General features: G+C 41.8%; 2 protein-coding genes across 3 annotated transcripts; one reads left to right on the forward strand and one right to left on the reverse strand.

The window, feature by feature from the left end:
* Window positions 1-1110: 1110 nt before the first annotated feature.
* LOC124463232 (creatine kinase S-type, mitochondrial-like) lies at window positions 1111-7117 on the forward strand. Of its 2 annotated transcripts, none has more exons than XM_047015046.1 (11): window positions 1111-1186; window positions 2928-3114; window positions 3530-3728; window positions 4078-4173; window positions 4322-4543; window positions 4861-4946; window positions 5761-5884; window positions 5998-6132; window positions 6278-6403; window positions 6503-6750; window positions 6950-7117. In XM_047015046.1, exons 2-10 carry the CDS (start codon window positions 2966-2968, stop codon window positions 6617-6619), a joined length of 1254 nt encoding a protein of 417 aa, XP_046871002.1. In that variant the 5' UTR covers window positions 1111-1186; window positions 2928-2965; the 3' UTR covers window positions 6620-6750; window positions 6950-7117. The 2 variants fall into 2 exon arrangements, with proteins under 2 accessions (XP_046871002.1, XP_046871001.1); XM_047015045.1 differs by lacking the exon at window positions 4861-4946 and adding an exon at window positions 5427-5512.
* A 1573-nt stretch (window positions 7118-8690) lies between these two features.
* Window positions 8691-14637, reverse strand: LOC124463236 (ubiquitin-conjugating enzyme E2 L3). The gene is made up of 4 exons (XM_047015055.1): window positions 14552-14637; window positions 13109-13204; window positions 12727-12913; window positions 8691-10588 (listed from the first exon to the last, which is right to left on the reverse strand). Exons 1-4 carry the CDS (start codon window positions 14576-14578, stop codon window positions 10434-10436), a joined length of 465 nt encoding a protein of 154 aa, XP_046871011.1. The 5' UTR covers window positions 14579-14637; the 3' UTR covers window positions 8691-10433.
* Between the last annotated feature and the right edge of the window lie 196 nt (window positions 14638-14833).

Raw genomic sequence — 14833 nt, forward strand, 5'->3', positions numbered from 1 at the left:
CATGTTTATTTAGCTATTCATTCACTGTACTTGTCAAGCATTTTGTTGAAGATGTTTATTTATCCACAGTGTACATTAGTTGCTGTTATTTCTGTTTAGCATCGGTTAAGTATTACAAAGTCACAAAAACAAAACTCACAGGATTTTGGGATGAATTCATTTGTCGGGGCACAAAGGAGCCCCAGCAAGTTCAGAAAATAACTTCCAGTTGGGTCAATAGCAGATTAAGGCATTTAAACAAACATTTCCAGCTGGAATACTAAAACATCCTATTCAAAAGCCACTCATTACTGTAAAAAAATGTTGTTGAAAAGTTAAAGAAATTAGAACAAAATGGCCAATCTACCATTTGTTTAAAACTTGACTTTTTTTTTGTCTTTTGTCTAACTCATAGTTATTCATTCCTGTTTGATGTAATATTTTATTAGTATTATTTGAAAGACTACTTGTTTTACAGTATTAGTAAGAATCTGTGCACTTTTTTGGGGGGGGGTTAACTTCTCCAACATTTTTTATAATTAAACTAGGGCATGTTTTTTTCTTCCTCTTAATGTATTCTCATAATTTTATTTCATGTGATTTGCATTGGCTGAGAACTGTAGCACACTTAGTTTGATTGCTCCCTTTTTGTACAGTCCTGAAATATCAGGAATTTGTTGACAATGAAATGCACTGACAGTATATATAACCCCTGCTTTTATACATTACAAATGTACTTGGTTATGATCCCAGCTGTTGTATTTTTTCATGCACTTCTATAGAGAATGTACAGATATTTACACTTCTGGCTTGTAAATAAATAAACGTTTTTAATGTCAGAATCTTTGGTTTTCCCCTTACTGAGAACTAACCAAGCACTAACTAACAGAGTTATGGAAACCAAGTAACATATCTGCGTTGATCTCCTGTGAGTGCATGTGACCCTTTCCCTCCCCCAAGAAACACATAGTGGGAAGCTCAAGGACAGTGGATATGGCTCCTGCTCCTTAATGGCAGTGAACTCTGGAGAAACATGATTGGTTGGCATGTGGTCTTGTTCCACCCATTGGCTCACTGGTGAGATAATGTCTGATTGGTCTGAAGAACAGGTTGTAATCCCACTTTGGGGGAGGAGCATTTAAAGACAGTGGGGAGGCAGACTTCTGAGTGAGATCTTGAACAGGGAGGGAGAGCGATTCATCCACAGGTACTGTACCTTTTCTTCCCCTCTTTTTCTGCCATACAGGGGCTAGCGAATTCCCCAAGCATTAAAATCTCATTAAACAATAGTTTAATTCATAATATGTATTAATATTAAGTGGGAAATGTATTGGGAAAATAGAAAAACACTTTTATACTGTTTTGTATTTTATGCAATTGTTGTGTGACTGTTTTACAAGCAAGTGGATGCAGGCTTATTATCCTGGTTGGTAGCTAAGTTCATTAGTAAAGTGTTACGGAAGTACAGTTTTGAAAATACGATTAATTATTGAGTTGTCTGTTCACAAATAGCAAAAAGTAACAATCAATATTTTTCTAAACAAGTTTTTTATCAGTTGGAAATGCAAGGACACAATGTCACTATTCATTGTCAGCTGTCCTTTATCATGGAGCCATTGTGCAACTTAAACTCTGAGTTCAGCTCTCTTGCCTTATGGCCTATGGGATGAAGTTGTTCCCAGCCACTAGCTTGGTTCAGTTTTCTGTTACTTCCCCCTATGGTAAAGGTAAGGATTTAAGGAAACTAAACTGACCTTGGATCTGCTGTTGAGAGCTGGTTAGGGTGTAATCTCAACCACAAAGCTGTATAATCTGCAGTGACACTAACCGATAGAGGCCTTTTGAGGCCAGTGGACAGAGTACTCCTACACCACCTGGGCAACCTGCCGGTGTAATTTCAAAGCTCGCGATTCGTAGGTCAACCCTCTCTGCACTTTCACCTACTGTCTGGCGTTTCTATCTTTTTTCGGTCATCTCTTTGAACCTGTGCCCCCCTGCCCTTGGTTGGAGGGACTAGTCTCAGGAACTGTGGCTATATCAGAATGTCCCTGGTGAGCAAAAGGTCTGGGCAAGGATCTATGCCAGACAGGGCTTTGGCGCATGAGCCCAAGCTCAAGATTTCTCCAGAGGTCTATAAATAATGCCACTGACCCAGGAAGACCCCTCAATCACTTAATGATTAGTCTCCTGGTCAGAGCTCCTGTCTATATCTGTCCTTCGGGTTTTAAATGACAGTGGATATGACCTTCAGACGACTGCCTCAAGAAGTAAGATTGGAAAAACCTCACTAGGACAAGGGTTATAACACAGGGGTTTTACGTGATTCATGAGGTGCACAATAGAGTTTTAATAGGCTCTGTAGCATTATATTCTTTATTGATTACTAAGTGTTAACATTTACAAACCTCATCCATACCCGCTGAAGAAGGACAACTTTCCTCTACCTGTTTGTTGGAAGTTTCCATTTTGTGTCAGCCAGTCTGAGTGCTAAGAGGCGTATACGAAGAGGCTACATGACCTCAGCTTATGCTGCCATCTGCCACTACCTCTCATACTCTAAGCCTGTTAATTGACTGTAAACGGTGTGTGGGTGTGTGTCTGTGTGTACGCCTGTGTATTTGCGTGTGTGTGTGCGTGTGTGTGTGTGCGAATGAGCGAGTGAGCGTGTGTTCGTGTATGCGTCGGTCTGCATCTATTGTTTGGGTTCATTGAAAAACCATAGTTCATATTCAATGAGGAAACATCTCTGTACTATTGTATGTGGTAGTTGGATCCTAGGGTCAGTATATGGGAGTTCCAGCTATGAGCAACACAGCCTATGATTAACTAAACAATGACCATCCGTATGCAGTCATCAGAGTTGAATGCCTAGGCTCTTGACTTCTGGAACTCTATTTTTCTGCAACTTTTCAGTAACAAAGCTTTCCTTCTCTCTTTCTTCTCTCCAGTTCACCTGAATCTGACAAAAACCACCTTACTTCCAAAGATGGCTAACTCCTTCACTCGCATGATATCTGGCCGCAACACAGCTGTGCTGTTGGCTAGCCTGGGCGCAAGTTCTGTGGCAGCAGGCTACTTGATGAGTGAGTCTGGCTCTCTGATTGCTGAGGAGAGAAAGAAGCTGTATCCTCCCAGGTCAGTTGACTAAATCACTAGGTCCATGAACCATCTCCAAAATGAATAATGTCGTTTACACAGGCCACGAGGTGTGTGTGTATGTGTTTGTTTGTCAGAGCATAAAGTCAAAGGTAGGGATGAAATATTAGAGGCTCACAGACAGCCTGCTAGACCTTTCCGTCACCTTCAGTGCCCTTTCACTCACTTCTCTTACGGACATAGACAGACTCACGCATACACATACACACGTGCACACATGCATTTGGCAGGAGCCAAAAAGGTCAACAGACAACTACTTCAGTTTTTTTTTTAAGAATATTGTAACAAAGAATTTACAATGAATAATTAAAGCAGATATTATTTGGTCCGTTTTTTGGGGGGTTTGTACAAAAACAGAGTGAGTTGAGTTGACTAATTATACTTTTCTTTACAGCTCGGACTTCCCTGACTTGAGGAAGCACAACAACTGTATGGCAGCTGCCTTGACCCCAGCTATCTATGGCCAGCTGAGGGACAAGTTGACCCCTAACAACTGGACCCTGGACCAGTGCATTCAGACTGGTGTGGACAACCCCGGGCATCCATTCATCAAGACTGTGGGCATGGTGGCAGGGGACGAGGAGAGCTATGAGGTTGGTATGGGCTTCTGTTTTTCTGGCAGACCAGTGATCACATAGGTCATTGTGTTCGTCATTGTGTTTATGTCCCTGCCAGTACTAGGTCATTTAGTCTGTCAAACAAATATCTGGTTATCCAGTCTTTATTCATTATTTTCTCTGTTCCACTGGCTGGCCGGATGTGTTTCTGTCTGCTAGTCAAGTCTAGCTTTGTACATCTGTCTGAATGCAGCCCTTGTGTGTTGTTTGTGTGTTCATGTGGCAACTCTCCATCTCAGTACAATATTACTTACTTTCAGATTTTCAGAACAAATGGCAGCAGTCTTTCCTGACAGAAACCTCTCCCTCCTCCTCTTCCTCACAGGTGTTCGCTGAATTGTTTGATCCAGTCATCAAGGATAGACACAATGGCTACGATTCCAAAACCATGAAGCACCCCACTGACCTGGACTCATCCAAGGTGAAGCTCTCCATCCATCCGTCTGTCCATCCATCCATTGTTCTTTCCTTTCCTTAGGTCAATTTTTTTCAAATACTGCATTCAGTAAACACCTGGCCAATGTGCATCATGTATGATGTGGGTCCTCCACCCTCACCCTTCTCTGTAGATCACGTCTGGAATGTTCGATGAGAACTACGTGCTGTCATCCCGCGTCCGTACCGGCCGCAGCATCCGCGGCCTGAGCCTGCCCCCTGCCTGCTCTCGAGCCGAGCGCCGCGAGGTTGAGCGCGTGTGTGTGCAGGCCCTAGCCGGCCTGAAGGGAGACCTAGCCGGACGCTACTACAGCCTGGGAGATATGTCCGACAAGGATCAGCAGCAGCTCATCGACGTGAGTCCCTGATCCCCACGAACACCACCCATCCATCCACCAAATACAATCTCTAGTGTTCCTTTACTTTCAACTTGATCATGTACTATGATTGAACACTGATCTGTATTATTCTGTGAATGTAAATATTTTACATTCATCCCCTGAATCCAAAGACTTGGGAAGCTCACAGTTAGGCAAAACAATCCCCAAAATAATTTGAACTGGGCCTGCAGTAACGTGGAATGGCTACAATATCAAATTGTCTCAGTCACAGTGGATGTTATTTCACTCTCCTAATTCTTTCTGTCCAACCCAATCATACTGCCCCTCCGTAGGAGCACTTCCTGTTTGACAAACCCGTCTCACCTCTGCTCACATCGGCCTTCATGGCCCGTGACTGGCCCGATGCCAGGGGGATCTGGTAAGGCCAAAGCAGTAAAGAGACCATTCTCTTCTTCATTGTTTAGATGGAGCAAGTTTATGGGCCAAAGCAGTAGAAAACAGAATAATTTCCTTGTAGCTGTAGACACCTAGCCCTGTATGTGCGTAGAAGAGAAGTATTTTGTGAGTGTTCAAATGACTTCTCAAGGGTTTCTACTGAGATTAATTTAAAGTTACTGTAAATGTGCCTCCTACGCCTCCTGTTCAACTTTAATCAAGGGGATCCAGATTATACTGGAAAACTACTGCCTGTCCAAAGCACCATTTCTTCCTAAATAATAATTCCCCAACCTTCACCTCTAACCCGTCTTTCCATCTCTTCCTTTTCTAGTAACTAACTATGAATGATCACATCTGCAGATGAATCAAAGCAGAATTGCACTCCTACACAGCTCAGTCTTCCCTCAAACTTCCCTTTTCCCTCCTCCGCCCCCCACCCCAACCCTCCCTTTCCTGTCAGGACCACTTTCTCTTTGACAAGCCTGTCTCACCGTTGTTGACATGTGCAGGGATGGCCCGTGATTGGCCAGACGGCAGGGGCATCTGGTAGGGTCTATAGGCTTCTCTTAAACAGAAGTCTCTACTCTGCATGTGTGCTGTGATTCTATAGATATTTATTTGGTATTCCCTGCATGAATTGACGGGATGATTGGCATGTAATATACTGAGGTGTCTCCAAGTATAATTGACAGTTTCATGAGTGTTTCATGAGTGTTTCATACTAGCCGGTTTCAGGAATGTTAAGAAAGCAAGTGAACCACGGTTCCCTGTTATCTCGGTACTGTTTCTCCTAGGCACAACAATGAGAAGACCTTTCTGATTTGGATCAATGAGGAGGACCATACCAGGGTCATTTCCATGGAGAAGGGAGGTAACATGAAGAGAGTGTTCGAGAGGTTCTGCAGAGGACTCAAACAGGTGCAACTCCTACTTCTCCTTCTCCTTTCCGTACAACTCATCGAGACCTGTCTACCTTACAAGTACTGTTTTATCCTGTGACTTCAGCAGCACTGTGCTCTCCCATCCACTAGGTGGAGAAGCTGATTCAGGAGAGAGGCTGGGAGTTCATGTGGAACGAGCGTCTAGGTTACGTCCTCACCTGCCCCTCCAATCTGGGCACTGGGCTCAGGGCTGGTGTCCATGTCAGACTGCCCAAACTCAGCAAGGTACTTCCCTCTCTCACACACACACACAAACATGACAGGAATATAACTTATGACATTTTAAAATTAATTTAAATAAAATAGAGAAAGAAACAGCAGGAACGGTACCGTAATACAAGGATTTATAAAATATTGCCCTGGCCTTTAGGATCTCCGCTTCTCTAAGATCCTGGACAACCTGCGGCTGCAGAAGAGAGGTACAGGAGGAGTGGACACCGCTGCCACCGGAGACACCTTTGATATTTCCAACAACGACCGTCTGGGCAAATCAGAGGTCAGAAAACAACTAGCCTTCAAACCTTTTATGACATTATGCTGCTAATTCTCATAATGTTGTCATATGCATTTTAAATTGCGTTTGTGCGTGGTGTAGGTGGAGCTGGTCCAGCTGCTGATTGACGGAGTCAACTACCTGATTGACTGTGAGAAGAGGTTGGAGAAGGGTCAGGACATCAAGGTCCCTCCCCCTATTGCCCAGTTCAGAAAGTAACATCCCAACTCTGAAACAGGAAGTGACCCACTCCACTGTTAGACCAATGGCAGGAAGTGAGGAACTAGGTGGGAGAGGCTAGCCCTAATCCCTCCACTCATCCCCAAACAGCATTTCCGGAAATAGTAGAAGTACTAGACCAGGGGTGTCGAGCTCCGGTCCTCGAGGGCCGCTGTCCTGCATGTTTTAGATGTTTCCCTGATCCAGCTCACCTGATTCGAATGAATGGTCGTTATAACAACCCTTTTAATTGAATCAGGTGTGTTGGAGCAGGGAAACATCTAAAACATGCAGGACAGCGGCCCTCGAGGACCGGAGTACGACACCCCTGTACTAGACTATCATCTGAGCTAGATGTCGTGCTCTTGATGTTTCTTAGTGCTACTAAAGAATATTGTAGATAGGATAGTCTGATTCCTTATATTTGGTTAGGGGTACCTACCTCAAGCAAGGTCTAATCTGTATTACTAACCTCAATAAAAATCTATGCTTGAACATACTGATTTGACTATTGCACATTTTTTAGGAGCTAAATTGTAATGTTCCCTCTCTTTTACTACTGTGTCTACCTCACCAAAAAGTTACTTTAATTCCATAATGTAATGTAACTAAATGTAATCACCTGTTTTGTTTGTAATGAAGTTACTGCTCTAAAACTGAGGGAGGAAAGCTTTGCACAACAGATTTGGACTCACTCTTCTGCGTAGCTCACCTGGGTGGACAAACCGGGTAAAATAACATTGAATGAAGTAGAGGTCCTGGGTAAAAGCACCTGTTTGAAATGAAAGAAGTTCATGTTCCTCTGTCTGTAGACCCACACAGTTAGACAGCTTAGTCAGTCAGGGACCAATTCACCTTCTTCAAAAGTTCTTAGTGACGTGTAGCTAATGAAGCTTATGTCTGCACTATACTTACTTACTATAATCTTAGTGGGTTAGTGGGGGTGGGAAGTATTAGACAATGTGTAGGACATAGGATATCCAAATCTCTACGAAGTAGTAGCAGTACAATAGTTCCACCCCCAATCCTTCTACCCCTTTACACACACTCATACACCATTGAATGATGAGACGGGATACAGATAGGTTAGCTTATTCCAGCGCAAAGTAGAAAGCTACCTGTGAACTGGCCTAATCAGAGGTCGTCTGAATCATAGGGTGGGGTGAGGTCTCTGTCCTGAAGCTAAACAAATATAAAAACAAGTGCAAATACAGGCAACCCAGGCCTATATATGGCAGTGTTTGGAGAGCAAATTGAACACAGCTCACCAAACACAATATAAGCATATCTATGATCATGTACTCATCAAGCTTCTATGTACATTAGGGCTGCAGCAAACGACATACAAAACACATTTGTGTGTTTTGAATTCGAAATATATATCGACTACATTTTAATTTAGCAGACGCTCTTATCCAGAGCGACTTACAATAAGTACAGGAACATTCCCCCGAGGCAAGTAGGGTGAAGTGCCTTGCCCAAGGACACAACGTCATTTTTTGCACGGCCATTTGGTTTTAAGTTTTGTAAACTTTCCCACACTGAAGTTCGGCTTCGTTTGCACCATATACTGTAGGCTATCTGGTTTGCATTCCCAACCTGCGCTCTCCGACATTCGCATAAGTACCGTGTCGTCTCGTACGGGAGCGTAGTCTAGAGATCCAGCTCGCACTGATCAAATAACGACTTGTGGACAACAGAAATATTTGTCGACACATTTTAATTGATAGTTGATAACGTCAACTAATCGTTTCAGCCTTACTGTAAATAGTATTTTAAACAATATTGTGGCATCCATCTGAAAGTCTGAACATTATTTTGTAGGTGGGTAAGCTTCACATACCAATATTTTTTTTAAACTTGTTATAAAATAGTGCACTACTTTGTCAGTGATCAGCATATTCAGTCCATCTGTCTCATTCTATTGCAAATACCTCTTTTTTTGTGACAAAATACTGACTAACAACGCAGTACTTATATCTTAAAATATCTTATCGGTGTTCCTTATAATGAATTTGACTTCGGACTCAATGTCAAAGTAATTAATCAATAAATAGACTAGTTGACAAAGTGATAGTATCATTTGTGTTTTATTGATACATGATAAGGCCCTTACTTAGACAACCCAAAAGCATATCTGATCCTCTACTGTCATCTTGTACGGTACGGCCTGCTTGTTGTTTTATTTCTGCTTTAGCTAAATTAAACACTGTTGACACACTGATTTCTACAGTTTGGTCAGAGACAGGATGAAGATAGTGGAAGAGGGCATTAAAGGCTACTGTACCCTCAACCCGTTAATGTTATCAAGGATATAACTGACCCTCAACAACTGACACCCATCTATGAGAATGGGTTTCAAAGAAAGAGCTTAACAATAAGCAGGACATCAGGGAGAAGAATATGTGGGGATCAAAGGTGCCTATGTAGTTAGACATCTGTTTACGCACACAATAACAGACCTATACCCGCAGACAGCACGTTGCCTCATCTGTGTTCTTGGTCCAGTTCAATTTTAGGCTGCTGCACTCGTCCATCCTTGACATGACCTTGGGATTTTATGCTCTATAACTAAGTAATAAAAGATTGGGAGGGTCTGTGCGAGATGAAAAAAAACACTTCAAAAGAGGCTGTTATAATAATGTTGATCAATCACTCCAGAATAGTAATGATAGAGATCATAACTAGGTGTGTTATGTTATATTGTCTGATCCATATGCAACTTAACCAAACATGTTACACCTTTTTTCCTGAACTCCAAGGTCATACAACGCATCTTGTGGTGGACAATCATATACACATCTAACAACAGTTTCTGGTCTCATATAGTGGTGACTGAGTTAAAGCCAGTGAAAGACAGAAACTATTTGTCAAACAAACTTCCACAACAACCTGTGCTACTCAAGGGGTCAAACAAGCTATTCACATGACCACCGTACAGTTGTTGGAGATGGCCAACTGCTTCCTGAAACAATATATGGGTAAAGGCATAAAGAGTGCAATTTGTCCTTTGGAAGTGCCACAGGTAAATTAAATTCCAAACTAATAATCTTAAATATAAATTTTGAACTGAAGGGACACACATACAGTTTTACTTTTTATATAATCTGAAACATTGTATTGGTGATAAACTGCAGTTTTATAGTAAACTTAAAAGCTAGTTCCACAAAGTAAAGTGCAACATTAGCAACAAAAAAACATAAAAGAAACATTCCACCACACAACTCCTGAACTTTCATGTTTTAAGTGTTATCTATCATTTTGTTGCCATTGGGGTGGTGTGTTTTGTTACGTATTTTGGTGATGGGGGAGGGAAGTGAAAGGGAAAAAATAATTAGCCATAATACTACAAGAGTCGAGCCTTACATTTAGTCTCCAAAACGATCAATAATACAGGGTTCTGCCTTGGCTTTCAATAAACTATGAACAAATCAAATGAACAAATCAAGCAGAACAGCATTTTTGTCATCCTCTTTCTTTCATTTCTGTGACGAGTTGCCTTCTTAGACCAATTCAAAATGTGTGTAATTTAAGAAAATCAGTAGAAAGTTAGTAACAGCCATAAGTGGCCACCAGAGGGTGAGAGCCGGATCACTAACAAGTCCTGCTGCCAGCCCAGGGAAAAGAGAAACTGAGATACACCACTTCATCTGCAGATGGGCAGGCTCTGGGGCAGTTGAAGGGGAACAAGTATGCACGTAATGGGCATTTTTGAGGTTTTGGGGGGCAGGAGCCGTGATGGATGGCATGGGGGGGGCTTGGAATAAGAACGGTGGGGAGAAGAGAGTAGGCCAGGAATCACACCGTCACTCTCTCAGTCCACTGGTCGCTTTTCACCATGTTTCTTTGTAAACTCTTCTGCATTCTTAAAGAATTTTTTACGGTCCTTAGAGTATTCCTCGGCTAGGTCCGCCCTCAATGGGTGTTCTGGCTGGGGGTCGTTCACCAGAGCAATAAGGGACTGGATCACTGGGCGGGGGGGGGGGGGGGGAGGGGAAACAAGAAAAAGTTCAACACAACAATAATCATCATCATAAATGTATGTGAATGTCATGTGGGCATGCTAAATATTTGTTAAGTCATTATGTTACCATCTCCAGGTGAGCTAGAGACTGGCTTAGCACTAAGACTCAACAATCTTACTTAATCTGGGGGGGTGTTCCATCAACGTAGACTATAAGGAAAAACCAGGCTTATTTCAACAAGTCTCGCTTACTTCAGGGAGAGTTCCGTTCCATTAAGGTGGCTTATTCTAGTTTTAGCTAAGTAACCAAGGTAACTTATACCTATGAACTAGCCTGCTTTGTGTCAGGCTAAAAGTCGAGCTAATTTAAGTTACATGTTTACTTCATCTCCAAAGAATGTATTAATTTAAATAAACAGGCTGACTGTTGCCCCCAGGGTTGAAAAAGCATTGCCAAAATGCCCTCTAGTGGCAAAAATGAGACAAAGTGCCCTACTGTCTGCCATTTACATTGGGAAATATGCTTGAGTGCCCAGGATGCCCCTTAACGCAATCATTGATAGTGTGCCCTCTATAATAAAACATAAAAAACATTTCTTAATGAGTGCCTTTATAGTAGAGAAAATGTGATGCAGTACCCTATAAGGTGCCCTGGTCTAAACTTGATAGTGTGCCCTCTATAATAAAACATAAAAAAACATTTCTTAATGAGTGCCTTTATAGTAGAGAAAATGTGATGCAGTACCCTATAAGGTGCCCTGGTCTAAACTTGACTGTTCCCATGCCCTTACTTCCAATGGAAAAGCCTGCTGTTATGAAGTGCCCTGTATGTTGCCCCTACATGAAAGTGTCCCAAATGATGCCCTTTCCAAAGGAGAACATGAGAGGCTGGGCGCAACAGTCTCCCCTACAATGTTCCCACGACATGCTTTCCCAAAGTGAGGCCGTGACGACACTTGGGGTGTCGTCCCATTCCCATTGTTACACTGGTGAGGCGTCATGTTGTGCAGTAGCAGCCCTTTTAATTTTTCTGCCCCTGCCCTTCAAACAGCCACAGTCTGCCACTGTCCAAACCCCATGGACCTGTGGAGGCGACTATGTTAATTGGAAATCTTTCCATAGCCTATGGGGGAGCTGTCCATACACTGTCAGCCAGAATAGTAATAATTGGATTAAATGTGCATGTGTAATATCATAATTATATATTTGTAGTCATGCAAAGCCATTTTAAATGCTAAAAGCTACAGTTTGGGTCACCTTCTGATCTGGAAGTCTGTGCAATAATACTTATTTGAGTGAATCCCCATTTTAGTCATGGTCATCTTTCCCTTTTATTTTAAAGATCAGCATTTGGGTTATCAGTTAATAAATGTGAGTGGCAAAGTTATTTTGAAGTAATTTATTAATTTTGTTAAACATGTGACAGCACATCAAATTATGCTAATTATCAGTAGTACTAAATGAACCAGTTCGATTTTGAAGGCCTACAATTTACGCATTGAAACAGTCATAATGGTTTGACAAGATGTCTCCCTCACCGTGTTAATTGCAACAATATTGCCCTTTTTGTTAGTGGAATGGCTAGAGGCTTGAGACATAAGTCTAAGTTTACCGAATGTTTACCAACGTTTACCTAAGCTAGGCTTTTTTGTGTAAGCGCGGCTTTCATTAGCGATGTTGATGGAACACCCCCCAGGTCTAGCAGTCTAAACCACCTGCGTGCACTTACGAAAAAAACTGGATTCAATCGCTACCTGCCCCATCAGGTCTTTCCCTTTATTTCATTCTCTTGTCTTAGAGGGGAAACACGCTTAGAGTGGCTTGGAAAGTGGAAATCACCATGTCCCACAGCACACAAATACGGAGGCAGAGGCATGGCGTTTTGTTTCTGTGTGTGTGTATCTAGCCTTCCTTCACAGGAAATAACATCTCAATTGTGAATACACATCAGATGTAGGCAAAGATTCTCTCCTTGCATTCTGAGCTTTCAGATCTAATTTATGGGGTTGCAGTGAGATAGACTACCAGAGCAAAACTACTGAGGGAATAAGTCTTTCGTGTGTGTGGTCCTTGGTGTGACTGTGTTGGTCTGTACCCATGTATGACTGTATTACACAGGCTGGTGAGCATGCATTTACTGTACCCTGGTCAGTTTTTGTGGCTGGCTTCCAGTTCTCTGCACTGATCACAGGCAGGCACACCTGGCCCTTCTCATCGATGTTGGGGTGGTAGATCTTTGTCTTGAACGTGATCTTGGGGGGTTTGAAGGGGTACTCAGCAGGAAAGATGATCTCAATCCGAAATGCACCTTTGTCATATGGGGGGTTGTCCTATTTGAGCAGAAGAGGAGAGGGAAAGGGAGGGGGAAGAGGTGGGGGAAAGAAGGAGTGATGGTTTGTAAGAAATGACTACCACGGCAAGTTGCTCCACAGTTCAAGGGCAAATGAGTATCCTTGCAAATTAACACAGCTTAATTGTCATAGGTCAACAAAACTAGCGAGATTAACTACTGTGAGACTACTTACTGGAACAATAAGGCCTTGCCAAGTCAAAATATTTGAGTCATCCACTTGAATGTTGCGGAAGTTTTTCATTCCAGATTTGCGGATTTCATCAAGTTCCTGTGAAGTATAAAAGAAAACCATCAGAAGTACACCAACTAAGTAAACCTACTCGGAACAATTGACCAGGAAGATGATGTGTAGGCCAATGAAAACCAATGGAAGAAAAGAGCATCTAAATTCAGTTTGTCTGTTTACAGTACTTCACTATAAAATATCTCCACCTCAGCAAAACCAAATTGTGTATTACTAGAATCATTTAATGCCTATCCACAAAGGCTGGACCCTGAACATTGCAATGGATCAGACAGCCTTGGGTAGGCCTATTTTTTACTATCTCTCTTGCTGGGGCTGCCACGCCCCTATTAATTTTAAGTTAACATTAAATACCCAATACACCATGAATACATTTGTATTTCACAGCTATAATGTACTTCACTTGAGATATTCCAGACAAACTCAATCCGGTCATTGCCAAGTGATTAATCTGTTACCTGCTTTAACGTTAATTAAATATGTGATCAAAGTTAAATTGAAGTGTTCAATTCAAACATTTTTTAAGTGTATTTCCTCGCCTATAGCTATGGGTTTCGAGTAGCTAGGTAATGTTAACGTGTGTTACAGTTAGATAGTTAATGTAATGGGAAAACGTTTCTTAATTCCGCCAACAAAAGCAACCATCATCAAATCTCTAACAGTGTTAATGACACGGTACTAGGACCTACCTAGCTAACGTTATTAGATTCGTTGATGTGACAGATCGAATAGTTGCAAGTCAATAAAGTTTGCCGTTATTACATGTCGCTAACTAGTAGCTAAGCTATTGGCTTTCAACGCTGTTTACTTTGACACTTAGCAATTGGATGTTGTGCCTTTACTGTACTATATAGGCAGTTAGCTTGTGTAGCTACATTGACTGAGTGCGCAAAAAAGCTAGCCACTGGCTAGTAGCTAACTAGCAACTTCCCCATTGTAGCAAACACTCTTGTGACTAGCTAACTAGGCGTTAGCAAGCTAAATCGAAACCTAGTAAATGTATAATTAAAAAAACTTTTAAAAATGTCAATAACATTTTTGACAGACGGGTTTGGTTATGACCAAAACGTTAGGTAGTGTAGTAAGCATTGGCTATTTGGAAATAATGTCATGAGCCGGTGCTTCGTCACTCGTCCCGATAGAGCTAGCGAGCTAGCTAGCACCATTAAAGTAGCTAGCTAGTAGTGTTTCTGGCTAGCCCTGATTCTGTCTGCAGTTCTTCTTTCACTTTCTGACTAGGCCTACATCGCACGACGACATACACACAGTAAACGCCACTTATTTATATAATCGTGGATTTATGCCTTAAATACAATACTGATTTTAAGTAATTTGACTAAAAAATATTATTTGATTTCTAAGCAAATGTACCTTATGTAGCCTCCTGCTCGCCGCCATCGTGGAATTACTGTCTATACCCAGAATACACAGCGAAGAGGCGGCATCTCTGGAACGGAATCTTGTATTCCAGTTGAGATTTTTTTAAGGCCCTTTGACATCATGGGTTATATTACAAGCCATGGCCATGTAAAACAAATGATACCAAGTGGATGATAAACTTCAATACCAATTGTATTAAATCAAATATGGCAATTGTAGCCTATTAAATAATAGTGTTAGAGACTCACCAAGTCAACTAGAGTTTTCATGAAA

The sequence above is a fragment of the Hypomesus transpacificus genome, unplaced genomic scaffold (assembly GCF_021917145.1).
Source record: "Hypomesus transpacificus isolate Combined female unplaced genomic scaffold, fHypTra1 scaffold_27, whole genome shotgun sequence".
Classification (NCBI taxonomy): Eukaryota; Metazoa; Chordata; class Actinopteri; order Osmeriformes; family Osmeridae; genus Hypomesus; species Hypomesus transpacificus.

What these genes read in the sequence shown, in the direction of transcription:
- LOC124463236 (XM_047015055.1), bottom strand. Translation starts at nt 14,578, where the DNA reads ATGGCGGCGAGCAGGAGGCTACATAAG. An exon ending in CGAGCAGGAGGCTACATAAG is followed by an intron (nt 13,205 to 14,551) that starts GTACATTTGCTT and finishes TATACTTCACAG; the next exon opens with GAACTTGATGAAATCCGCAA. An exon ending in GGCAAGGCCTTATTGTTCCA is followed by an intron (nt 12,914 to 13,108) that starts GTAAGTAGTCTC and finishes CTGCTCAAATAG; the next exon opens with GACAACCCCCCATATGACAA.
- LOC124463232 (XM_047015046.1), top strand. Translation starts at nt 2,966, where the DNA reads ATGGCTAACTCCTTCACTCGCATGATATCTGGCCGCAACACAGCTGTG. An exon ending in CCCGATGCCAGGGGGATCTG is followed by an intron (nt 4,947 to 5,760) that starts GTAAGGCCAAAG and finishes TGTTTCTCCTAG; the next exon opens with GCACAACAATGAGAAGACCT. An exon ending in GACTGCCCAAACTCAGCAAG is followed by an intron (nt 6,133 to 6,277) that starts GTACTTCCCTCT and finishes CCTGGCCTTTAG; the next exon opens with GATCTCCGCTTCTCTAAGAT.